Source organism: Dunckerocampus dactyliophorus, chromosome 10, assembly GCF_027744805.1.
Source record: "Dunckerocampus dactyliophorus isolate RoL2022-P2 chromosome 10, RoL_Ddac_1.1, whole genome shotgun sequence".
In the NCBI taxonomy this organism is placed as follows: domain Eukaryota; kingdom Metazoa; phylum Chordata; class Actinopteri; order Syngnathiformes; family Syngnathidae; genus Dunckerocampus; species Dunckerocampus dactyliophorus.
This window is the reverse complement of record NC_072828.1, coordinates 25,110,007-25,137,250: the sequence shown is the minus strand read 5'-3', so window position 1 is coordinate 25,137,250 and position 27,244 is coordinate 25,110,007. Positions and strand designations below refer to the sequence as shown.

The 27,244-nt window shown below is 40.0% G+C and overlaps 3 protein-coding genes across 7 annotated transcripts in view; 1 reads left to right on the top strand and 2 right to left on the bottom strand.

Annotated features, from left to right (window-relative positions):
• dazap1 (DAZ associated protein 1) overlaps positions 1–20,987 on the bottom strand; it is a 38,909-nt gene extending 17,922 nt beyond the window's left edge. Inside the window, exons 1-3 of one of the 5 annotated variants that reach the window (XM_054789097.1) lie at positions 14,628–20,987; positions 8,588–8,656; positions 4,381–4,421 (exon numbers count right to left, since the gene is read on the bottom strand). Coding sequence is in view for 4 of the 5 variants with exons in the window: in XM_054789096.1 (XP_054645071.1) it covers positions 4,381–4,421; positions 5,923–5,948 (67 nt within the window). In the remaining variant the exon portion in view is untranslated. Of the gene's footprint in view, positions 1–4,380; positions 4,422–5,922; positions 7,752–8,587; positions 8,657–14,627 lie in introns of those variants that run through there. The other 4 variants (XM_054789096.1, XM_054789099.1, XM_054789095.1 and 1 more) reach the window with 4 other exon arrangements.
• Positions 14,648–19,458, top strand: gamt (guanidinoacetate N-methyltransferase). The gene is made up of 6 exons (XM_054789101.1): positions 14,648–14,993; positions 16,549–16,694; positions 16,771–16,834; positions 16,937–17,004; positions 18,315–18,425; positions 19,220–19,458. Exons 1-6 carry the CDS (start codon positions 14,813–14,815, stop codon positions 19,358–19,360), a joined length of 711 nt encoding a protein of 236 aa, XP_054645076.1. The 5' UTR covers positions 14,648–14,812; the 3' UTR covers positions 19,361–19,458.
• A 154-nt stretch (positions 20,988–21,141) lies between the features above and the next one.
• Positions 21,142–27,177, bottom strand: ndufs7 (NADH:ubiquinone oxidoreductase core subunit S7). The gene is made up of 8 exons (XM_054789100.1): positions 27,119–27,177; positions 26,603–26,639; positions 26,205–26,276; positions 25,823–25,943; positions 23,707–23,886; positions 23,578–23,624; positions 23,374–23,462; positions 21,142–21,444 (listed from the first exon to the last, which is right to left on the bottom strand). The coding sequence occupies exons 1-8, from the start codon at positions 27,132–27,134 to the stop codon at positions 21,347–21,349; spliced, it is 660 nt and encodes a 219-aa protein (XP_054645075.1). The 5' UTR covers positions 27,135–27,177; the 3' UTR covers positions 21,142–21,346.
• Positions 27,178–27,244: the final 67 nt, after the last annotated feature.

Below are 27,244 nucleotides of genomic sequence, written 5' to 3'. Positions count from 1 at the left end.
TGTGATTTTGACGAACGAATCGGGCTGCAAACTAAATCACCCAAAATATTAATTGAAATATTTCACTCTGTGTGTAATGAGGTCCAATTTGGGTCGCTACTTGTCATTAAGGGGAAAGAGTGGGTCCCATTACCAAACCAGTTGCAAACCACTGGTATACAGAATAGTGCCCTCTGCCTCTCACATTATTATTATTATTATTATTATTATGACAATATTAAGAATCAATTGTTAATTTGATTGAAAATGTATTCGACTACCCATCCCTAACTGAAATTACATAACTACACAAAATGCACCCTAAAAATATCAAAATCCTAAACCTGAAAAATGAAAGCTGTGATGTTTAATTTATGGAAAGTATACAATTTTCATTTCAACATACTGTTCTTCTCCCTTCTGCAATGACTGCAATTAAATGATTGCCTTTGACGTTTAATATTTTCTTATCAACCTGTTCCACACAGTTGTATTGTGTTAGTTAAATACAAAATATCGAGTTGACTTAACATTAGCTTATTTTTGTGTTTAACATGTAAACAAGAAAATATTTAACTCAGTTTTCTGAGTGAAGCCACATTATGTCTGAAGCCACGTTTGCTCACTGCACGTCACTCTGACTGTTTACATAACACATAATGTGAATGCAAGAGAGGGAAGATGCCCATTTCAACTTGGTAAGGATGATTTTGCTCTCCACGACTAATAATTTTACATACTTTTGCTTTTCTATTCTTAGGCCATTGTTGACACCAACGTTTATGATTGCCAGCCCCTGGGCGAGACCATCTCTCAGAGGTCCAAATGAGGAGGTTGCATAAGCAGACTAGATACACACTGTAAACAGGAATACGGATCAGCAAAATTCCTGGAAAATACAACTGGACAAGCAGTAAGATTTTAATCATTTAAAAGGTCGCACATAGATGTAATCTGACGTGCTGCAAAACAATGCTCAACACATTAAAGTGCTCATGACACCAAAACACGTTAACCTTGTTATTTCCTCCGTGAAAGATAACATTGAAAGGCATTTTTTCTGTGTTAGATGTGTGGGCAAATATTGAAATTAGGGATGTCCGGATCAACATTTTTTGGCTTCCGATCCGATCCGATTTATTTTTTCAATAGTCTTGCCGATCCAATACTGACAAGCTTATTATTTTTAAATAATACATTTTTGTTACAAACATAAATTTGCGGAATTGAATATGGTTATTAAAATAGCTCTTGAAAGCATTAAAAACAATGCAACCAAAGTATTGCTGAATGTACATTTTTATTACACAGCATGACCAACAATATTGTTTGGCTTTTGTAGCAAACCTCTTTGAGTCAGGTCCCTAACTGAATAAAAGATCCAATACAAATCCATCCAATAAAAGATCAAAGTTGTTAGGGTAGGACTAACCATTTGACATGGTTATGGATCAATTGGTGGTGTGATTTAGAATATGACTTTTTTTTTTACAAACTCTGTTCAATGCAATAGTAATTTATTAGCGGTCCCTAGTATAAACACTTGTGGTCATTTTTTGTGTGTGTCATATCATAGTTATCACATCACAATATCAGTGAATGTTATTGTGTTATTGTTGTGAATATGTCACATTCTTGGCTTTGGTGTGAGTTTATGGTTGCAAGCGTTTGAATGCGGTTCCCGGAACGTAGCCTGTCAGTGACATCACAACCAAGATGGCGTTGGTTCAGAACACTCGCTGTCAAAATAGTGTCAAAATCACCATTTCATTTAACTTCTATTTCATAGTTGTTTATCTATGACAGCAATACGACAAAAATGTTACATCAAGTGAGTACTTTCATTTTGTTATTGTTTTTTGGGGTTTTTTTGGTGTCTTGAGTACTTGAAGTGTTTCCAATAAGATTATATGTGGTGGGATTTAGTCAGACTCAGGCCAAGTCAGGGGTGAGTGCTCAAGTGGTATTTATTGCCACAATCCCAAAGTGCAAAACACAGCAAAACAATGCAAAATATTAACAGTAAAAAAAGAGCAAGAATGTCCAAAAATATTTACAAGTACAGTATATACAGATGAGCCAAAAAAATAGTATAAAAATGAGTACTGCAATTACTCACGATTAACTAAAAAAAACAACAACAAAAAAACATTAGCCACGTTACCTGCTGTGTAACTCCATCTAGACTCTCCTACCTGCCTGAAAAGGCTCCCTCCCCTTTTACACCCCTATAAGCCCCTCTTATTGGGCGTCAACCGTTTCGTATAAAAAAAAAAATAGACATTTACATTGCAAACATTTATTTAGCAAAATAACAGGTATGATGGGCCAAATATACAGCTTACATAAATAAGAAATCAAAAACAATCAAAGTCCTTGTGAGGCACTGGAAAAACTTATTAAACGCGTCACATCACGTGATCGTCATGAAACTTGCATATTTAAAACACCCTGGAAATGCTGATGTGGTTTGGACGGGGAACACGACAAAGGTAAGTGACGTGTGTGCGTGTGTATCGGCAATAGAAGACAAATTACTCCCAAGTGTGTACACTTGGTGTATTTTATCAGCGGGGATGAGGGCAAAAAGATGCAGCATGTGTTTGTAGGGTAATGAATGGGATAGCGACATGGTGGGGGAAAACTAGCGAGGAGAGTAAATGTCGTGAGTGTGTGTGTGTGTACGTGTTTGTGTAAATGCAGCGCCGGTAGTTAGTGACGGCCGTGCTCCTTCACATTTTAGACTAGATATAGGTTTGGCGCTACCTGTTCGCCCTCGCTAAACACATCATAATGGGACTGACTTAGCGAAGAGACTTTTGGAGACGGCTCTCAAAAGGGTGAGATGTCTCCTGGGATTTAAAGGATTTAAGGGGTATAGAGCGTCTAGAAGTGCGTGTTCATGGTAAAGAACTCGTTTTGTCTTCTACTTGGCGGATTTATTAAGCTGTTGCAGCGTGGAAGAAGGTTATGTACAGTACTCGTTTATCGCAGTTAATTGGTTCCAGACCCGACCGTGACAAGTGAATTTCCACAAAGTAGGATTCCTTAATAGAGCCTTCTCGACGTGAAATAACAGCCCTATAGTCACCTTTACCACTCGTATGACCCAATATAGCAGATATAATAAGAGAAAATAAGCCATTTAAGACATAAATAAGACTCATGCTCATTATGACAGGAAGTAATGTCCAGGGTTCAGAGTTGACTTTCAACTCTACATGGGTTACGGCTGCAACAGTAGCCCGTGTTTTTATTAGGGATTATTGTGCCGGAAATATTTCAAACATGCAATAAAAGCCTGTTGTTCTGGCAACGGAATCTGGTGCTTGTGTGTCTCACCGAACATTACAGTAACGTTACTGATATGCAGTGACCAGTGTAAAATACTACATATCATCACATCTTTGAATGCACCATCTGAATGCCTTATACTTATTTGTATTTTAGTTCATTTAGCCATTTTTATGCTTGAAAAATGTTTCATTTAGGCAAAGAAATATGCAGCATTTGCTTAAATATACATATTTTTGGACTAATAATAGGCAGTATTCAACCATGAAACAGCATGATTTATTACTTAATATATTTCTGATAGAGTGAAGCCGCAAAATTCACAGGGCAAAGTGGCAAGGGATTACTGTATAGGTTTCAATTTCGCATCTAATCGCACGTAACTGGTGTGTTCAAGGACCACGGAACAAATGCTTAACGAAAAACATTAGCACCAAAACAAAAACATCAACGGCAAAATTGTGGGTTTTCTAAGAGACTGACATGAAAGCACGCACCGCTCTTCTCAGCGAGCAGTGAGCGCTGTTGTGGGCTGCTCTCCCATCTCATTTGTGACATTTTTAAAAAATGACAAAATGAAGCGACAGAAGAAAGTTCCTTTGTACTTCTAAACATATTTGTTGTGCTCTTCGCCACCACCACAAATAGATTGCAGTCCTGTGGATAACACTATTATTCCTGGTCCTCTTCAATACAACGTTACTGCCGCAGTCATTTGTGCTTTACCTGACTAAGACTGCATTAAACAAAACAGCTATTCAAATGACACTATATTCACAAATTTCACAATTATTTTCATAAGCCAGAAAAGCAAGTCCTGTAAGGTTAAGATCCTATAGCACACATTTGTTTATCGCCATTAGAAAAGACACATTAAAAAGTGCACATTCAGCTATGCTTTAAGTTTCTTTGCAAAAATGAGATACAACAATCCCTTATGCTTTTGTTTAACCTTTCACAGTCCTGGTAATCATAAAGCCAGCTCCTCCTGTAAGACAAACTACATCTCCATGTCCTGGAGACAAATGCCTGTTTCTTCACTGACTCCACGTTGCATACAAATGAGCTGAGGATTCACCTGTTTAAAAGGATATTTAATATACTTACCTTGTGTGGTGCTCCAGTCCAGTCCACCAACAAATAATTTTCTAACAAAAAACAAACAACAAAAAAAAGATCAATGAGCATCACAGTAGGAGAGTTCACGCACACTGAATAGAAAGAGGTGGTGACTGAATAAAGATGTACACTCGGGCTGCACGATTCTACATAAAATGTTAAATCACAATTTTCTGGGATGATTTTTTTCCCAGTGTGAGCGCGCACACACACACACACACACACACACACACACACACACACACACACACACATACACACACCATGTTCAAGGTCATGTGCTTTCATTTGAAAGAAATCACACTGTTTTTAATTATTATTATTATTATCCTCCTCATTGTCTTGTTCTACTTTAAATAACTTCTAATTGTCTTTTTTTAAATATAGAAATGATCACAAACTGAAAATAACCAAGTCAAAAACATGGCATGCTTGTTCATTCGACAGTACATTTATGCACGTCAAGTCAAAAGAAAAGTCAATGAATTAATGCAGTTGCTTCTCCTGCGAGCTGGTGAATGACTGACATCAGCGGGTAGAAGCAGGGCAGCGGAGCCAACTTGCCCTGGACGGCAAGGCTCGCAGTGTGGGTCCTTGAGCAAAACGGCAGCATTAAGTCAACAAAAACGTAGCCATTCAGAAATTAGATCTCAGGTTAGTGTGACTCGAGATCACATTTTTGTCGATTTTTTTGTGCAGCCCTAATGTACGCAGGTATAAGCAGCCAAATAGATGAGTTTACACAGTTAGGTAAACATGGGGTAAACTGTCAAGTACACAAATACTGTATAGTGTACCAGTACACAAATGGTGACAACATAAGGTGCCATCATAAAAAGACAATTATTTGAATTAAACTGTCACATGTTCTAATGATTTTGTATAGCCACTAAGGTATAAGACACAGTCTTTGGCCGAGCATGGTCCCTCCGGAGCGGAACAGAGAGGAGAGGTGCTCCCGGTATGCGGACCGGTTCACCCGGATGCTGGTTACCGTAGCGTATTGTACTTCAGCAGCTGTTTAGTCCGCTGTCAAGTTTCCTTATGTAGTCTCGTCATCAGACAACAGGCTTGACGGCTGTGCCAAAAGTGGAGGACTAGGGGGGAATAGGATGCTCCATCCTCCAGCGGTGCCCGCTAAGTGTCCTCTCCACCAAGTCCGTCAGACTTTGGCTTCGCGGGCAAGCGTTAGCTAGGCTAGCTCAGGAGCTGCCATAAGTGACTAATGTAACACTTTTGCACATTACCGTGACACACCTCGTGGCAGAACGCCAAGCCAAAGTAAAGCGTTTCTCCTTAAGCCATCATGTACGCGACTTCCATCAAAAGTTTCACTTTTTGGGCCGTCTTTGTCCCGGCTAGCGGTCCCGCTACCTTTCTGGAGCTAAGCTACTGTAGCTTGCTAGCTAACGCTAGCTGTCAAATGACAGCTTGACAAGAGGGCTGACAGAGTGCAAGTTGCAACAAAAAGAGAACAATTGAAAAGGACAAGACATCCATTGCAACGACGCTTCGTCAGAAGGAGCTTACCCGACTTCATCGCCGACTAAGTTCATCTCTGAGGCTAAAGCGGGGGCTATGGGAGATGTGGCCGGCTTCTCGCTTGAGTGCTGCCCCTCTCTCAGACTGAGAGCGGAGGAAGGTCACTCCGCTTTTTGGTTCAAACTGCTCTGCGCAATGACGACGCTGTAGGGCGCTGCGCCTTTAAAGGAACACTGCTCCTTCACAATGGCACAGCGACATGACCACATTAGCACTGAATCCTCAACATCATACAGATACTCTACTGACTCAATGGCAGGAACTGTCAATTGAAAACGACCAAGAGAAACCACATAGTATTGATATTAATTTCATATTAAATACCTTTTCTTGAATTGAATTGTTGAATCTTAACTGTGTCTTGCAAAGAAAACATTTTGCCCTTTGTACTGCAGTACATTAAATATTTTTACATTAATACGTTTTTCAATTTGTGGCAGCCCACCACAAATACATTTGGACCACTACAAATAGATTTGGCACTACCCGTTTGCCATCCCTCATAAACAAACATTACAGTAATCCCTCATTTATCGCAGTTAATTATTTCCAGCCCGACCGTGATGGATTTCCCCGAAGTAGGATTCCTTCTTTATAAATGGAATATTTTTGTAGTTAGCGCAAAAAAAAAAACAATATAGAGTAGCAGACATAACAACAGAAAATAAGGCACATCAGACACCCATAAGACATAACATAGACTCACATGTTAGCATTGGGAGAGTTCTTGTTTCTGGACAGCGTACTTCCTGCGGTGGCTATTGTCTCATCAATGTAACATAACTGACACCTCGTGACCAGCGCAGAACACTACATATCACGTATTTGAATGCGTTTTCTGAATTTTTAATGCATGAAAATGCTTAACTGGGAGCAAGAATAAGTACAATTTGATTAAATTGTGTTTTTTTTTTTTTTTTACTAATAATAGATCATAGTTTACCACGACACAGCAACAATTTATTTATTTATTTATTTTGAAAAACTGTGATAGAGTGAAGCCTCGAAATTTGAACCGCAAAGTGGCAAGGGATGACGACTGCATTGGGAACCGTCTGTAATGTAGCTTGTCGTTCTAACTCTGTACAGTAGATGGCATCGTAACTCTGCTTATCAACACACCTCAATCAGACCCCTCTAGATTGTCTTTTTTTATTTTAAAAACTACAAATGTAGTTGACACTGTTGGATTCGAACATGAAAGCATGTACTGCTCTTCTCTATGAGCAGCGGGTCCTGCAGTGCCCCCGCTTCCATCTAAAAGCATTCATCGAAGGGTCCATCTTGCTTGTGACATAAAAAAACTACAAAAAGAAGAAACAGAAGAAAGTTAATTTGTATTTCTAAACATGTCGGTTTTGTTTGTCATGTGTTTTGCTTACTTTTTGTCTCCCGCAGCATCCATAAAAATTACATGCACATTAGATGATGACATCATCTATTGAGTTTGTCATGGTCTCAAGAGTCCAGCTTTCCAAGCAGTCCGCGTTGGTATTTTTTTTCTGGGTCTCAGGAGGTTCAACAGTGAATCTACTCAGAAGAAATGTGATACCGAAATCACCACAGCACCGACCCTGCTTGGGAATCTAATGTTCTTCTTTGGCTGAGTGTATTTCCAAATAAAGTTAAGATCAAATCGTTATAAGAGACGGTGATGCAAAGACTGTACAGCTCTGAAGCCTTTGGAACGGGCGACAGGTTATATCGACCAGGGGTGGCCAAAGTACCGCCCAAGGGACATTTACGGCCCATAGCAGTTTTTTTATTAATTGGCCCACGGCACAGTCTAAAAACATAATTTAATTTAACAAAATTTTTAAAAAGGAAATATCAGCAGTCATTTAACAAAAATAATTTTAGATTAAGAGGAAAAAAGTGGTAATCAAACACGAAAAGTCGCAAATTTACAAGAATAACTTCGTAATATTGTGATGAAAAATGACCATTTTAGGTCATTTTAGTGCCATTTTCGTAGCATCAAGTTGAAATATTACAGACAAAATGCTGTACGTTATTTTAAAAAGTCGTAATATTCTGAGAACCAAACAAAACAATAATTAAAGTTGTCATTTTTGGAAAATTAGGTGGCGGAAAAAGTTATAACATTACAAGAATAAAATCAAAATATTGCGTGAATAAAGTCCAAATTACGAGAAGAAAATTTATAAGAAAGTTTAAATATTGGAAAATAAAAAAAAAAAAAAAACAGAAATTGAAAAAAACAGCTTTAACTTTCCAAGAATACAGTCGTCCCTCGCTACATTGCAGTTTCAATATTGCTCCCTCACTCTACTGCGTTTTTTCAAAAATGTATTAATGATCGCAGTTTCCCAGTTGACTTTAGCCTATTAGTCAAAAATATTGAAAGACAAGTTATATGTACGTAGTATTCTGGTCACTAGGCGTCAGTAACGTTACATTGATGAGACGTGTGACATTACCCTCACACTGCATGGAGTCAGCCATGGCATGTCTGACATGATAGACTGAGAAAAAGTTCTCCTCCAATTCTGTGTGGAAGTGGTACGTTTTTGGCTTCTTTGTCCTTTTCCCACTCGTTTTGAAACCCTTTCTTAAAGGGATATTTCTGATTTTTTGACATGAAGTTGTATGACATCCCCATCAGCATTGTAGTCCACTAACAGCGACTTACCTGCACTTGGCCTCCTAAGTCCAGTTCTGGTCAGATTTCCGTGATGAAGAACGTAGTTCCACTTAGTTACTGGGGACAATTAAGTAAAGACTTTGGCTTCTCAAAACAATATGCGTTCAAAAGATTAATAAATTTGCATCACAAAAATGTCTTCTCAAAAAAAATCAGAACTCACAAAACGCTTGGCGTTATACATTTGTCTCCCGCCGTATTCCTGCACACTGTCGCCTGCGCTTTCATGTGTATGTGATGAAGACGCTATTTATCCATTTTGTTATTTTAGTAGCATACATTCAAGAAAAATAAGTCATAATATGAGAAACAAAGGACAAAAATAAAGTTGTAATTTTTTCAAAAATACGGTTGGGGAAAAAGTTATAATGTTATGAGAATAAAGTCAAAATATTATGGGAATACAGTTGGAATATTAAAGAGATGAAAATTTACAATGATTATTTAAGAAGAAAGAAATAAGAAATAACAGCAAACATGGGGGAAAAAAGGACAGAAGCTCATACAAATATGCTTTTTCACCTCTGTCACCAAGGTGAGATGTAGTTTTTTCTGAGCATATCTACATGTGTTGGACTACAAAATATCAAAGTGGCCCTTGCATTCATTTTTCAGTATGTGACCCTCAGTGGAAACAATTTGGACACCCCTGTTCTAAAGACAAATCAGAGTCTGTAGCTTGCCTGGCATGGCTACGACCTGTGACCCTCCTCCTTCAAGGTCTCACCGAAGGCTACTGCCGCCTAGTGGTCAATTTTGTAATGTGCAAGTTAAATGTTGATATTTTTTTTATTATGCTCTTTTTATTATTTGGATGAGTGTGATGAAAACCAGCTTATCCTGCAATTTTAATGGTGAGATTTACACTATTTTTTTTTAACAGACAATCCACCGTTCAAAAGCATTTTTCTACTTTGACACAGCTTGTGTGGTGAGGAAATCCTCTGAAAAACACAAGGAGGTGATAATGATTATCTGGTTGCCCTTTATCACTAATTACTGGACATTATCTTTGCTTTGAGCTGGACAAAACATTGCTGAGGACACTAACATGTTAAACCTTAACCCTATAGGAGGGGAGGAGGATAGTAAAATATCTGTAGTAAAACATTAGAGCGTCCCGAGAACAAACTACGATATGAAAGAGCAAATAGGGGCTGTTTTGAGGTACACAAGATTACAGTAGTTAATGAGGAACGAACCTCCCTAACCCTAACCACTACTCATTACTTACTCATTAGTTCCTCAGTAACTAGTCTAAATTTATGTGCCTTAGTTCCTCAGTAACTACTCTACTCATTAGTTCTTCATTAATTCCTCAGTAACTAGTCTAAATTTATGTTCCTTAGTCATTAGTTCCTCAGTAACTACTGTATTTTTGTGTACCTTATTGTAAAGCGTGACCGAGCATATTTTAAAGGGATAGTTTGGATTTTTTGACAGTTGTATGACATCCTCATTAGCATTGCAGTCCATCAACAGTGACTTACCCCGCATTTGGTCCCGTTAGCCCAGTTCTGATCGGATTTCGGTGACAAGAAATGTAGTTCTGGTTAGTTATTGGGGTTACTTAAGTACAGAGTTTGGCTTCTCAAAACAATATGCGTTCGAAAGACTAATACATTTGCATGACAAAAATGCCTCAACAAAAATAAAATCAGACCTCAAACATCGCTCAGCTTTACTTTCTCGGACGTCATATTTATGCGCGCTATCGCGCTACGTGATGAAAATGGCTGCGACCCTCGCATCTTCATCTGCTGTGGAACACATATGTAAACAAGATGGCTACAACGTCGCGGCGGATGCATCTTCATCACACACACAACAATGGACAGCCGAAAGCGGGCATTAATACGGCATCAGAAAAAATAAAGACAAGCGATTCGTGAGGTCTGATGATTTTGGACGAGGCATTTTAGTCATGCAAATGTATTGCTCTTTCAAACAAATATTGTTTTGAGAAGCCAAACTCTTCACTTGAGTAGCCCCAACAACTAACAGGAAGTACGTTTCTCATCACCGAATCCGACCAGAACTAGGCTCACGGGACCAACTGATGCACTACACTGCTGATGCGGATGTCATGCAACTTCATGTCTGAGTGTGTTCTTGGCCCTTGTATTTTAGAGTAACGAACACTGGGCGAGAGCAGAATTTTCTGAAAAAAAGATAAAAGTAGATTTTTAAAAAGGTATTAACCTGGGATCTCCTAATGAACTCATTTCAAATTTTTTTTAGATTGTTAGCAACCGGCTTTTATGGCAGGTTTAAATTATCTCACAACAGGCACATTAATAGTCGATGGCACGACTACCACGGGTTACTGTTGTGCCGCCATAGCCCACAACAAGATAAAACTCAACTCTGAACCCCTGACATCGCTTCCTGTCCGCCGTCGATTCTGCTCCCCTTTCAGGTGAAATGTTTTAAATGGTTTATTTTCTGATTATATCTCCTATATTGGGTAATATAAATGTGTGTTAGTTCATGTCTAGATGGCTCTAATGATGTTTAAAAAATTTATTTAGAAAATCGTAAACACGTTTTCTATGCCAAAACTACGAAAATATTCTATTTATAAAGAACAAATCCTACTTTGCGGAAATTCACCTTTCGCGGACGGGCCTGGAACGAATTAACTGCGATAAACGAGGGATTACTATATAGCTTTACTATCCACTGAAAATGACAAATACACTTAAGAGTACATTAAGAGGACAATACAAACGAGGCATTCTTGAAGGCGAATCACACTGGCAGAATTACAAGGGGTGGCTTTCTTTTCTTGAATTTGGAGAACTGAATAGGGGGAGCAATTAAGGACACGACGTCTTATCATTTAACATTCATATGTCATTCAAAGACAACATATTTTTGCTGTGATGACGTTAGGTTTTGCCGATTTCACTGGAATTAGTTGTGAACCATCATGTCACAACATGAGACCGGCATAGTTTGTTCCCATGTCGATATTACTGCGTGAATGCAAGCTCTTACATTATTATTCAAAGCAGTGTGACTGGAGAGGCCCCAGTAAGAGAGGTAGGTGGATATAAATCGCTGACTGGATGAGGACCCTCAGTGAGGAGTAAACCCCACTCAGCCTCAGCTAATGCGACTCAAGTGCATGATGGGTAACGGTGGTAGAGCCGATGTGAAGCTGCTGAAGTGATCTGTTTTGGGCCATGATAGTCCCATTGTGTTGCATGTCATGTTGCACACATGAAAAGGTTAAGAATTAGAGACAGTGAAAAGGTTAGCTTACCTGACAATTAATGGCAAAAATATTACTGCACAGATCAGCACTACTTTTTGGTACTAAATTATATAGAACTGCAGATAGAAGATGGGTTTTAGTGCACAAGTACGCTGCTGCTGCTGCAAAATAAATGAGTCAAACACCTGCAACATTTATGTTTGCAAACATAGCAGGGTTATTATTCTTGCACACAGAGGGGAGGCATTTAAACAGCTGGAGCCTGGAACAAATGGGTAGTAAGTCTGAACTCTGTGGCCTACGCTTACTTTTGCATTATACTCTGCAACAGTTCAGCAATATCAGGTGCTATTGTAAGTGTATATTGTTATGTATTGGAATAGAATTGTTAAAAAAGGTATGTATTGTATCGTCAAGCTTTGTTCAGTTCATCAGGCTGCCCCAACCAACCGTGTTATGTAACAAGAGTACAATATATGTCTCTGTGTAGAATCCAATGGGGAACTTCAGCTGTCCTTGCTGCACTCAAAGAGCAAGAAAAGTGAATGAGTTCTCACTCTGATGCAAGTCTACAGACCATGAAGTTATCTGCTCTGGTGTTTTTATGCCAACGCAGAAGTGCCTGTGGATGTGTTTTAAGAGTGAATTGTTTAGTTGCAATTCCAAATCCAATATAATCTAAAACAGGGCTGTCCAGTGGCCATTTGCGGGCCGCAGCTGTTTTTAATGGCCCTCTGCACATTATAAAAATACAATTAAACAGGAAAAAAATAAAAAAAATAATAAAAAAACAGCAAAAATGGAGGAAACGAACAGTAAATTGGCCTTTTTGGCATTAGCAGTATTTTGAAGTTGCGCCATTTTCCCGTTGCATGTTTTTTTGTTTTGGATAATTTCTGTGTTTGGACATTTGACCCTAGTGCTTGACCTAAAAACAATACTGGAGTCCACAAGCAAGGGTGGATTGGCCATCGGGAGTACCGGGAGTTTTCCCAGTGGCCCAACCAAAAATGGGCCGATGGACGGCCATTATTTATTTATTTATTGCTGTGCCTTGCTGTTGCGCTACATTAAATTGAAATTTAGGACTAGGACCAAACCGAAAACGGACGCTCAAGTTGAAGACCGCCGACAAGCTCATCAATTGGCTTGCTAACGTGTGATTGGCCGTCATGCCATGAACCCATGAACATTCTCACAGCTGTTTTGCTATTTGCCGAGGTGGTCGTGTTCATCTCAGTCTGCACATTGTTAACATGCTGGCCGTTTGTTCTGTCTGGGTCAGGTCAACTAAACTGATTTTAATATCAGAGGTTTTATTTCCATTAATATTTGAATCTGTGTGCGTCCGTGTGCTTGGTGGGAGAAAACCAAGGTGCCATTGTAAATGGTTCCAAATTCTTGCTTAACTGTCTATGAACTTTACTTGATTATAACACCGTACACAGCAAACATGAGGTGGTGTGTTAGAACTAACTCTAGTTAACTAAACACAGTCACCCCTCGCTACATCGCGGTTCGAATATCGCTCCCTCAGTCTAACGCGGTTTTTCAAAAATCAATTAATTAATTAATTAATTAATGAGCCCTGTATTGAGGTTGACTATTGCCCATTATCAGTCCAAAAATATTAAAAGGCAAGTTATGTGTAGTATTCTGGTCACGGTGGGTCAGTAATGACTCAAAACGTTGTTGAGACATGACATTACATTGCATTACCTTTACACTGCATGTAGCCAGCCATGGCATGTCCGACATGATAGAGTGAAAAAACGTTCTCCTATCCCGTGCGAAAGTGGTACATTTTTGGCTTCTTTGTCTTTCTTCCCCAGTTCGTTTAAAATCCTTTAAGTTGAGAACAAATAAATTGGAGGCTAACTAGTTATCTCGCAGGCATGCTATGCAGCCGTGGCCGTCTCTTGTGCTACTGCAGTGATCCCATAGCCTGTGAATTAGCAACGTGGTGTAAACAAAGAATAATAGGGTAAAGTTGACTATAGGGGTGTTATTTCATGTCTACGGGGCTCTAATAAATGGTCAAATAAAGAGGTTTTCTATGCTGTACCATTTATTAATATTGCATCCTACTTTGCGGAAAGTCACTTATCGTGATGAACAGCGATAAACGAGGGACGACTGTATTGGAAAACAATAAGCATACCATACTGATTCATTGAGGAGTTGCTTTAATGAAGCACTTAAGTGATGCTTTAATCAAAGGATGCCACATTGCACATCTGAAGCTTGCATTTTCACACTTTGTAATAATTTCTACCTATAACGACATCCCCCAATCATGTCACCTGCAGAAATCAAGTGTTTAAAGTGTCAACATGCACCTTTTTTAGTGCCCGCACTTCAATTTGCGCCATGAAGGACATGACGTAACAATTTAAACAATATGTTTTACGTATTTTTTCAGCCAGTGTTAATGGTTTATTGTCCTTTCAATAGTTTCACATGATGCAGTTACAATGAATAAAACGCTACTGTAACAATAATAAAATCAAATCAGATGGTTATATTATTGTTTTCAAAATCCTGGGCCAAATATTTGTCCCAGTCCACCCCTTTCCGCACAATAAGTTTGAGAACCACTGATGTAGGCTATTTCTAGTTTATATAAAACCATTAATATAATTTGAAAGGCATTATGGTAGCATGTGAGCGCTTAAAATGATTATTGTCATGATTAATTAATTCACTGGTACAACTCGCAATGCTTCAACTGTGATTGATGGCATCTTTTGACCTTTGGTTTGCCAGGGCTCCAACTGACAAATTATTCACCAGAGTGAAGCATCTTACTTGGAAACAATCTTTGGCTGAGCGACCACCGTTCCCTCTGTTGAGCTTTTGACCTGTCGCCCAACTCCCGCAGTGTCAGCACGGCGCAGCCCAATATAAACCCCGGCCTCTCGCTTTTCGCCCTCCTCGCTGTGAAGACACAGTTTGGCGAGCCATCTCCCGGAATCGAAGCAGCGCGACACAAAATGACCTCCGCCGCCGGCCAGCCTATATTCTCAAAGGGAGAAGATTGCAAGTCGTCATGGCATGACGCCAACGCTGGCTACAATGACGCCGACACTCACCTGGAGATCATGGGCAAGCCCGTGATGGAGCGCTGGGAGACCCCCTACATGCACTCTCTGTCGACGGTGGCTGCCTCCAAAGGTAGTTGTGTTCGTCAGTTTCCATTATCGGACAATGGCGTTGTTTGACAGCGTCGTCCGATATTTGGTGTAGTTTCTCACAATTTGACCATGTAAAGTAACATTATGTGTATAATATGAATGAAACCTACTTTCATCACTTTTGATGCACTGTTTTGTGTCATATGCTTAGTATACGACGATTTAAATATGCATATTAACAAAGTTTTGCTTTTTTGCTGAACCCTCTGGTGGGGGTGGGCAATACTGCAGATTTTGGTATCAATCTGATACCAAGTAAATACATGGGCCAGTATTGCCGATACTAATATTAATTAGTTACTAATATTCCATTTGTTTTCAATGCCGCTTATCCTCATTAGGGGGTGTGCTGGAGCCCATCCCAGCTGACTTCAGACGAGAGGCGGGTTACACCCTGGACTGGTCGCCAGTCAATCGCAGGGCACATATAGACAAACAACCATTCATGCTCTCATTCATACCAATGGACAATTTAGAGCCACCGATTAACCTAACATGCATGTTTTTGGAATCTGGGAGGAAACCAAGCACCCGGAGAAAACCCACGCACGCACGGGTAGAACATGCAAACTCCACATAGAGATGCCCAAGCGGAGATTCGAACCCACATCTTCCCGATCTCCTAGTTACTAATATTATTAGTATTAATTAAATACCAAAAATTACACAATATAAAATACAACAAATGTAAGACAATGCAACAATATAAAAAAACTCTTTTATTACATACAATTGTGCAAAATAACTCTACTATTGGCTGTCATTCAAATTCTTTGGCTGTTTGCCCCCAAAGCCCTCCCGTGTCCAAAAACGTATTCCCCGAGTAAGTAAACAATATAAGAAAATCAACAAAAAATATATACATGTAAAATAAATGTAGAACATAATAAATACTGCTTGGATCAATTCGGCCACCCCTCCCCTGCGGAGCACATATGTGAAAGCGAGCTGCACGGTGCTGGGAGAGTACTCCAGCAGCTGTCACTGTGCTAGTGGAGGTTGGCCAAGATGTCTGCAGGGGGGAGGACGGCAAACTCATCTTTGCTTTGTGTGAAAATAGACCCTTACACACCCCTGTGTGTGTGAACAGTCAGTTAAGTCAGTACTTTTTATTTGACTGTCTTATCTTTATCATCCATGTATACATTATGCTGCAGATATTAAAGGTGTGACGATTTCTTTGAATATATTGTACTATTGTCTGCACTACAGTCTCAGCTCAGTGCACATTATATTGAAATTGCAATTACCAGTGTAAATGGTTGAAGGCCAATCAATCACAAGGAGCCGGGCAACGACAAATCTCAGGCCTCTACTCACATCTATTTTTATATTCTTGAAACCCTATGAGCTTTTCCAGCCATAGCCAACCAACTGGTGTGCCTTAAAGACACAGGGAACCATAAATCAAACATTTAAATCCGCCTGCTTCTTTTGTGTACTGCATGCACTGACAAAATGAAGACACAACATAATAAGGCTGCCAATTTAAATAAACTCCACAAGAAGGTTAAGGTGGTTATTTTCTCCAATAGGCGGTCGCGTTTTGGAGATCGGTTTCGGCATGGCCATCGCTGCCACCAAACTGGAGTCGTTCCCCATCGAGGAGCACTGGATCATCGAGTGCAATGACGGAGTCTTTGCCAGACTGGAGAATTGGGCAAAGTGTCAGCCACACAAGGTCAGTAGCACTCCACCAATATGCTTGGCGGTGAAACACGTAAAGGTGAGTGGAATGAGGTTGTGTGTCTCCGCAGGTTGTTCCTCTGAAGGGCCTCTGGGAGCAGGTTGTGCCCACCCTGCCAGATAACCACTTTGATGGTATGAAATCACTGCGTATGCAAATAACGGATGAATGTGGCTGCATCTGTTGACCTGATGGAAGTAGAAATGTATGTGCAAGCATCTTCCCCTCTTTTCCAGGTATCCTTTATGACACTTACCCTCTGTCCGAGGACTCCTGGCACACTCACCAGTTTGACTTTATCAAGGTTGGTAGAGAAACAGCTCAAAGGTTCAAATGTTCTGGCAGTACAGTAGATCCCTGCATATTCATACATTCTGTGCTTACTATCTTGGCCATTTATTTATTGGCAGAAAAACCCATCTCATTAGCCCTGCATTAGTAAAGCTTGCACAAAAAGTTGTCTGGGGCAAACTTCAACTTGCTTCAATAGGTGTTCTTTATATTTACACTCGCAAGCCAACAGGAGCTTATAAACCGCAAATGGCTAACTCACTCACGGTGCAATGAAAAATAATGTGTGGAACACACAATGTAACTGTACCACACGGACAATGTAGGTATTGAAATTAGGGCTGTCAAATGATTACAAATTTTAATCAGATAAATCACGGTTTTCAAATTAATCACGATTAATATCCATTTCACACTATGTAAACCTTTTTATATTACCATATCAATTTCCTATGCATTTTAAACTAGCAAAGAGTACATTTGGAATATAGGAAGTGATCACATGTATTGCAATTGATGTGAAAGGGATGGGGGGGTGTCTGAAAATCTATTTACCTAACACTGGTTTCTTTAATAGCAAAATATTTGAATCAGACTTTAACTGCGTTGTTACGAGAAATGAGGAGTTGCGTTCAAAGACACCACGTCATTTAAATTGTATTCACGTTTTGAGTGACTTTTCTGGGATGTCCGAGCACACTTAATTTCAGCAAATTGTACTTCTGCATTAAGAGTTACAAAGTGAGTGATAAGAATATCCACTTATTGACGTACGTGCATAATGAAAACGTTGTTGTAGTGTTCGGAGTGCCCATGAACGCATCTCGCGCTGTCTCGTGACAATGAGGAAGTGTTGTTGCATTGAAAGGACTAGAGACATGTTTGTCTGGAGTAGGAGATACATATAAGGTGTTGGAATTGCACTGCTGTTGATGTGTTCAGGTAAGAATAAAGTTATAAAAGAGGGTCAGACACTGTATGACTCTGTGGGGAGCTACACTGTGCTGTCGTCATAATAGAGAGCTGTGGCTTGCCATAATGTGTGTGCGTTAATTACGCTAAAAATTTAACGTAAATTAATTAAATATAATAGGTACCGCCGTTAACGCGCTATTTTGACAGCCCTAATTGAAATTGATGCTTACACACAAAGATACATGCAACACCATGCCGCGCACACTTCCCCAACAGGAAGTTACCCAGCATGCCTTTTGGTATGTCAAAATAGACATTTTGTTTGCCATCTGTGGGTGGTCCCGGATGGTAACCCCCTGGCAATCTACTGTACTGTACATGTCTGAATTGTCTTATGCATCTCTCTAGGGTCACGCACACAGGCTGCTGAAGAGCGGTGGCGTCCTCACCTACTGCAACCTGACCTCCTGGGGAGAGCTGCTCAAGAGCAAATACGACAACATCGAGACCATGTTTAAGGTCGGTTACCTTCATCAGCAAAGCGCCCAAGCGGAAAGGAGCCTTATAGTGAGATGTTGGGATCGTCACAAGCTGCCAGCTTTTATAGCCTCCATCTCCCCTAGCATTTCTGCTTGGTTGCCAAAATATCTGGGCCGCACTGTGGGGTCCCAGACATGGTAGGGCAGTTTATAGGGTGGAGCTAGACATGCTCCTGCCCATTGACTGGTTGACAGAATGAAAAAATATACAAATAGCATTTGTGTTGCTTGTTTGACCAGGTGAAGAAGTGCAATGCACCTTATACTAACAGATGTAATGGTGGTAGACATGTATAAAACAAACAAACAAACATGAGAGTCCACTACGAACATGCATGCATGCATACCGGTTTGTCCTATATGGGCCACTTTTCACCCTTCACAAGATTAACATGCTTATATAGGACACGTGTCAATGTCAGCAACTAAATGACCCAAAGCAAGACAAAGTCCAGTTTTGATTAGGGTTTTTTTTAAAGATCCCGTCGGCTGAACTATGACCCTGAACAGTTGGAATTCCACTGATTTCTTTTTAAAAAGGTTAACAGACTATCAGGAAAGTCAGTTGCTGTTTTTGCATGTTGCAGTCGATCAATATTGCATTTTCCAAACTGGATTGTTGTGTTTTATGATCCCCATTAAGGGTTCGTGCAGTGCACATTCATCCACATTGTAACATACAGCGACAATTTGAAGGTTATTGATAAATGTGGTGGCTGAGGCAGATAACGGCGCCTTCTCACGTGACTGAGCGACTCTTGTTAATGATTTCAGGAGACCCAGGTGCCCCATCTGCTTGAAGCCGGCTTCAAGAAGGAGAAGATAAGCACTACCACCATGGACATTGTACCACCCACTGAATGCAAATACTACTCCTTCCATAAGATGATCACCCCCACCATTATCAAAGAGTAAAGTGCAAAACACTGCTGCACCTTTTTTTTTTTTTTTTTTTACTACTACAGTATGTGCCTTTTCCTCTGACCGGTCCTAATAAAACCAAGTCTATTCCAGCTGTTTGTGCCTCCTTGGATTTCCAGGAAATGAATAAATGCACATAAAAAAACGTTTAAATCTTCAAAAATCTTATGTCACCTAACATCTTTTGTTAGCATGCGTGTGTAATAGGCCTCACACAAGTTACCAGATATTTCATGCATTTTCAGTGTTTCATGTGAGATGAGTTTGTAGCATCTTACTAGGCTACACAAAAGACAACAAAGTTGCCTTATTATATACACTCCCTTGAAAAGATAAGAGTTCATGTTAACACTTGACTCATTAAAAAGTGCTTGTGTGTGTGCCTCAAATAATAGTACAGTAACATTACTGACACCTAGTGACCAGTATAGAATACTACATACTGTACCAGGCGTGTCAGAAGATCTTGCGAGATTAAAACATGACAAGATTTCTTGTTGGTGGGCACTAGACCCGGGATGATAATTAATAAATCGCACAATAAATGAAAATTAACTTGATGATTTTCTGTCTGTTTTCCTTGTGTCCCGCCTCCAAACAGGCAGGAAGAGGATTCACACTCTGTGTACTGGTTTCAGCACCTTGGCACGTTTAGTTCCATAGAACAAAAGCATGAACAGAGTGAGCAGTTTTGTCAGTCTTAGTCTTACACACAGAGTACAGAAGAGCGTAACGTAGTAGAAATTCTATTAGTAGATTGCAATATCATGTCATATTTGCCATATTGCCATATTTCTCATTGTACTTTTCTTAAAAGTAAAGTGAAAATCTGATTTGTCTCGTTCTCGTAGACCCAATCACATGTATCGTATCGTGGCACCCCTACCACTACATACCATCCCAGTGTCTTTGAATGCACCTTCTGAATGCCTTACAATTGTATTTTAGTTCATTTAGGTTTAGTTCATTTTTATGGTTGAAAATATATAAAATTTACTCAAATATGCAATTTTTTGCCTAATAAGTATTCAACCATGAAACAGCATGATTTATTCATATATTATTGAAAAAACATGATAGAGTGAAGCCGCAAAATGGGGAGGGATGACTGTATATACTGTATTACGGTGGTAAGTTGGTTTATATTCATTAACGTTAAAACAGCAATATATAGTACTGTGTGGATATGATCTTTTACCGATGCTTTAATGTCTAAAATGTCACTCAAATTACTAACTTCATTTATTTCTATTGTGACCTGAAAGCATTGCTTTTTAAATGGCCAAATAACCACAAAAAAACCCCCCAAAACATCAGTCGTCCAATAGAGATCTCTTTTTTTTGCAGTAAAATTGGTTCTGGATCAAAAATGAACTAAATCTAATCCCAAACAATCTTAAACAAAAGGCAGGAAATTAGAGTATTGCTTGAGAACCTCTTCAGCTGCACAGTGGAGTATAAGATAATTCCCTTTTTGTGTTTGAAGTGAAAGACTGTGGCTGACATTTTTTTTTTTTACCAAAAGGGGGCTGAATACTTGCTCAATATATAGAGAAAAGTTATTGTTGAAAGCCTTATTTTAATTATTTAAAAAAATACATTTTCATATTGTTTGCCTGTATTTGTTAAGAGTGAAGCTCAAATGTAACATAAGGCGCCATCTGGTGGCTGAGCTTTTAGGTGACGTCACAGTCTTCGCATCATTGCAAAAGACGGTCCGTACAGTATATCCACGAGAGTAACAACGAACCGTATCCATGGAATAACACTGCATATAATTTGGATGCATGTTTTAATTAGGTGCTTATTATTATGGTCCAAACTTGCACAGTTGGCGGTTATGTTAAATAACATTGACTTTATTCAGGTGATTTCTTCACAGCTCTACATGGAGAAGAAGCTATATCCCAAATGAAACCAGAAATAAAACACTTACAGCCCAGGTATACGCACACTCATACATACACTATAAAGACCCAATCACTTCCGATACCAAATTGCCAACTTCTTCTCACGTTTGATCTTCTTCTGCAACTGCAAAGTTCCATACAGGAGAGCCTCTGCGGTTGGGGGGCAGCCTGTTCTCACACACACACACACACACACACACACACACACACACACACACACACACACACACACACACACACACACACACACACACACACACACACACACACACACACACACACACACACACAAATAATCCTCATTTCACTGCCAACTTCAGATGTTCCTACAGTGGCTCACTGGTTTGTGTACAAAAGACTTCAAAGATTTAAAAAAAAAAAAAATGATACCACTCCATGTGATTACCTTGCAGAACATTTCTCTCCAAATACATGATGAGTATCATGCAAAATGCAACCCCCACGGCCTTAACTGTACTCATGAGTATCTACATCATTTAAATTCCAGTACTTGTGAAGTTCAGGCCTCCGGCTTTGTGCACGTATTATTTCCACAACATGGAAGCATAATGGGTGGCAACATCGCCTACACTCCATCCATTTTCAATGGAACCTGCGCAATAGGGCGATTGTTGTAAATTAGCGTGCGTCATCGTGCACATGCTGGCTTGTGACGCGATCCCAGAAAGTTGAAACATTTTCAACTTTTCATTGCTGTCATCCAGACCAAGACCAAGCAGCGGGAGTTTCATTGATCGACCAATGAGAGGACAGGATGCTAATAAGTATGCTATACTTGCAGTGTCAGATTTCCCGGAGCTATTTGCCATTTCTACAAAAGAATATAGAGATATAAAGAAAAAGAGAGGCATGGAAACTCGTCTGTGCCAGAGTAAGCATAGCGGGTAAGTTTACATTAATTTACACAGACATTTATGTAAGTTTATCTTCAATACTAGCAAGATCCGGTACTACTTGTAGCAAGAGTACTCGATCAACACCGGCCTCTTTGTCTCCTCTGAACTACTGTGCGACCCCCAAATTCCCTCTACATCTAACAGCCAATCAAAACCGTGGGAGACTCGTACAATTCGCTGTAGATGTGAACACGTCGCTCACAGGCCTTGCTGGTCACAGACGCTTGTCGCCTCCCGTGTGCATGGTTCGCAACACGTTGGCGATGAGTTTCGCCAATCGCGGTCGCCTCCCGCGTGTGGCGCCCATTGAGGCGACATCGCCTCTACTCCGCTCGTTTTCAATAGAACCTGTGTGATAGGGCGGTTTTCGTGACTCAGCCAAGCGACACGCAAAATTCGTGCGTGTGAAAGTCTGCTCTGGTGCGTGTCACCGTGCACAAGATGGCTTGTGACACGATCCCAGGAAGTTGAAAAATGTTCAACTTTTCATCGCTGTCGCCCAGACGAGGACCAATCTGAGGGAGTTGAATTGATCGACCAATGAGCGGACAGGATGCTAATCAGTACGCTCTTGCAGGTAAACATGGGGGGTAAAGTAATACCTATTTGACATTTCTAAAAAAAAAAAGAATACAGTATATAAATATAAAGACAAAAGCAGCAGCATACACAGACATTTATGCAAGTTTATCTGCAATACTAGCCAGATCCGGTACTTGAGTACTTGATCAACACCGGCCGCTTTTCCTCCTCTGAACTACTTTGACACCCCCAAATTTGGGGAGTTGGAGAAGGTTAATTTTTATTTCTAAAACATATTTGTTTGGCTTTTCATGTTTTTTTTAACTCTCTTTCTCTCCCACAAAATGAAATGATTCCTCCCTCGTACAGTGTCCGTTACAATTACATGCACCTGCGTCATGGCCAGTTATGCAAATTAGATGACAACTTTCTCTAGCCCCCCCACCCTCCACAATATACACCTCCAAGTTTTGTTTTATATCCATTCAGTGGTTATGTTCTTTTACTTAAAACAGTGCCTATGCCGTTACTAAAGGTTGTATGATGACAACACTTGCACTGAACCAGTGTGGATTGTGTTTAGCCCCAGAGGTTACTGTGTGGTAACAAATGCACCGATTGTAATCTATGAGTAATCTATGAGTGCAGATAATCTTACCTGGAACATAAATGTCCACTGGTACAATGCGGTCACAGCCTCTGACGACAGCGTATGAGTAATGATAGTAGCCTCCCCCATTGGCACAGCTGGATGAGCAAAGTCGTGACAACCATGGGTCAATATTTTTATATATACTGTAAGCTGGAAGACTAGATATTCAGTAAATGGTGCTTTTATAAAGTCTTCACGTCGTCGTCGTACCTTCCCATGGAAATTACGTATCTTGGCTCAGGCATCTGGTCATATACCTGTTGGAAACAAGTCGCTTTATAATCTGTCATCTAAAAACTAATTGAAACAAGCATGGAAATAAGTGTTCTTCCCCCTCACCTTTCGCAGAGCTGGAGCCATTTTGTTGGTCAGCGTTCCGGCCACAATCATGACATCAGCCTGTCTGGGACTGGCTCTGAAGACGACGCCGAAACGGTCCATGTCGTAACGGGGCGCCGCCATGTGCATCATCTCCACCGCACAGCACGCCAAGCCAAAGGTCATAGGCCACAGGGAGCTCTGAGAGTGGATGGATATTTCATTTATCTCCAAGAGAAATCCACGTTTGGTAACAACAGCTCTAAAAGATAGCTTGATGGTGACTAAACATGCATTGTATGGATTTACTTGTCACTTCACAGAATGAGCACTCTCATGCAACCTGCCCTGATGTTACAATAGAAACTTGACAGAAATCACCTAATGGGACTTAATACAAGAGCCGTGTTAATAAAAAGACAATAATGCTCATTTATGGATGACAATGTCAGGGGGTTACTAATATAACAATAAGACTCTTATTGTGAAAAATTTGTTAAAAAAAAAAAGCCTCCAACAATTGTCGAATGTGGAAAAATAATGCAGGATATTCACAGTATGGAACAAATGACATTTTCTACTGAAAATACTGAAAAAAATCTTACTATGAGCTCAAATGTTGATTCTGCTTCGACCTGTGACTGATCTAGGTATATATAAGTATAAGTACTGTATGTATAGTGTAAGTATGTAAGTGCTTATACGTACAGTATGTATGTAGACATGTGCATATGCCATGTGCACTGAGCGGACCACTATGGACTCAAAAGGCAAGACTCATTGAGAAAACGATTGCACACATGCTGTAACACATCTCTGCTCATCACACGTCATGTATCTATGTAAAATCACCATTGGATGCTGTCAATTTAATAGTTACAAATGTCTGCCTGATTATTATTATGTTCTGATTATTTAATTGTTACCTAACAAGTGAATCATCCCAACGCTCTTATACTGCGATTGTTAAGAACATTAAGCATCATTTAATATTGTACCGTTTTAATACGCACATCTTTGGCATGAAAAGCGTCACTCTCAGCTTCATCTCTATAACTACTGCATTCTCTGCGGCTGACGCTGACACTGAGCATCTGGCTTGCTGTCGTCGTTTGTCGTGAAAAAGGTTGACCCCTTCGGTAGTTTTGATAAAAACTGTTTGTTTTCCTCTCGCCTTTCCACTGGAGTAACTCTGCTTCATTTTTCTCCAAACCGCACCAACAACTTTGCTTTACTACAGTCTTCCTGAATCAGTCTGCACATGCGCAGTAACACGGAATAGTCCATTACATGAGAAGGGTATGTCTGCCTTGATTGTGCATTTAGCTTGTTAGCGTCTGTGGCTAGTGAACAACGGCAATTGAACAGTGGGGGGTTCTAATCTAAATCTAATCTCATCTCATCTTTACAACCTTCTCTTTAATGGAAATCTTTCATCCCAAATCAGAGATGCGAGCATCTTTGTCAAATACACATGAACGCACTGTCGCCTGTGGGTAAGTCGCTGTTATTGGACTACAATGCTGATGGGGATGTCATTCAAATTCATGTCAAAAAATCCGAACTATCCCTTTAAAGTAGAAATACTCGGAGGCTGACTCTTTGATTTTCTGTATTTCAGTGTGAATGTATTTTGGACATTTTTCCTTATTTTCTCATTTTGTGCAAATAGTTTCGCACCCATGTGGGATGTTTTTACACATTGGAACAAACATCATCTGAGCACTCAGTTCTGACTTCCGCCTGGAGCTGAGCTGAGCCCCGCCACAGTCAAGCTAACTGGAGGGTTCTGGAGGGAGGAGTAGTGAGTCGTCTGTTAAAAACGCTTTTTTATGGATGTATAATGAATTTTCGCCATTCGCTGGAAGCTTTGGAACATAATTCCTGCAAGAAGCAGGGATCTGCTGAATGTGGAAAAATATATGACAAATGACTACATGTAAACAACAACAAAAAGCATTATCATTGTACATTTTTGATACAGAGCTTTCATTTGATCTCATGAGATGGTGCACATGTACCTAATGTTGTGGCCTGTGAATGTATGCCAGGCATAAGATTGCTGTTAGCTGCGACGTCAGTCCCATCAGACAGCAATCGCAATGCTGAAATTCGACAAACGTAAAAGACTACTCACCCTGCGTGCCCAGTTCACCAAATCATCCAGCTTGGTGATGACATACTCGCCCTTGCTGCTGGCTACAGATGTTGGTTTGGCAGCTGCCACCGCCGTGCTCTTCTCTCTGACAGGAACCACACTGCAAACGGATCAGTGAGACAAGCTTCACTCGCTGCGTGCGAAATGTTTCAAAAATCAGTCTGCATTTATGTGGCATTTCTTCCTTCAAGGCAACGCTTTTACAATGATGCTTCATTCGTACAATGCAAGACATGGAAGGAAAGCAAACAGCTCACACACACACACTGATTATGCAGCATCAGGAGAAAGTGAGTCACAAGATACTTGCTAGATGGTCACATAACACATGGTGTTTCTCATATGAGCACCAGTAGCTCACCTTGCAGTGGTGTTCTGGCTTTTAGCACTGTCGTGCAGGTTCCTCTGCTGAAGAACTAACACTGAAATAGGTCTGTAGAATGGAGAACAGGTACATAGAGTCTTACACACATGTATTCTAGTTACAAAGACGCTACATTAGAATTATTGTGCATGATTTAAAAAAAAAAAAGCCAATGCTGTTGCAGGGATGCTTTGAGTCGCTTGAGGTAGCAATCACATCTGTCATAATGACAGAAATGAACAAATAATTGGAGCAACCTAAGGTACAGTTAGCGGGAAAAGTAAAAATGGCATTTAACAGAATATGCAGTGAAAAGGGGGAGAGTTTTGTAACATGCTAAACAGGGGAATACCTGAGCAAAGGTGTTTTTTAAAAAAGGGGATTCGAGTCCTTACCTCTTACAGAAGTTGCCAAACATGGCTAGGCGAGGCACTGCAAAACAAAAGCATTGAACACACTCTGTAGTTACTCTGTAAGTATTTCATATTTATTGGTGTTATTGGATCAAAATTCCGTAATTGTCAGGTTTTGGACAAAGCCATGAATCAGAAGCATCACATGAAACACATTGCATGATGAGAAATAAACCCAAACTTGACTTGGATACGAACATACTCGTTTTTTGGAGTAGTTTATCAGGTCGTTTGTGTGGTTTGTCTGTTTATAACATTACCGTCATATTACAAAATGACCATCGTCAACCTAGCCTAGTTGTTAGCTTCCATGCTAACACAGACAGAGCAAGGTCAGCGTGCGTATGTACAAAAACATACTGCTCCGGATACCAACCAAGACCAAACATAGTACTGTGCTCTTTGGTGTGCTCGTTTTTAAATATAAACCAGAAACAACACATAAATAGCTCGATAAGGTTCACAAAAGTCTATTGTTTTTGCCAAAACATTACTTACCCACCAACGCCGCCATCTTTGGGATTCTGATTGCGTCACAGTCCTTTTGGCGTGAACTATCCGCTAGAGGGCGCTTCCGTAAATACCAACATATATATAACATATTTGGTCAAATACATTTTTTCA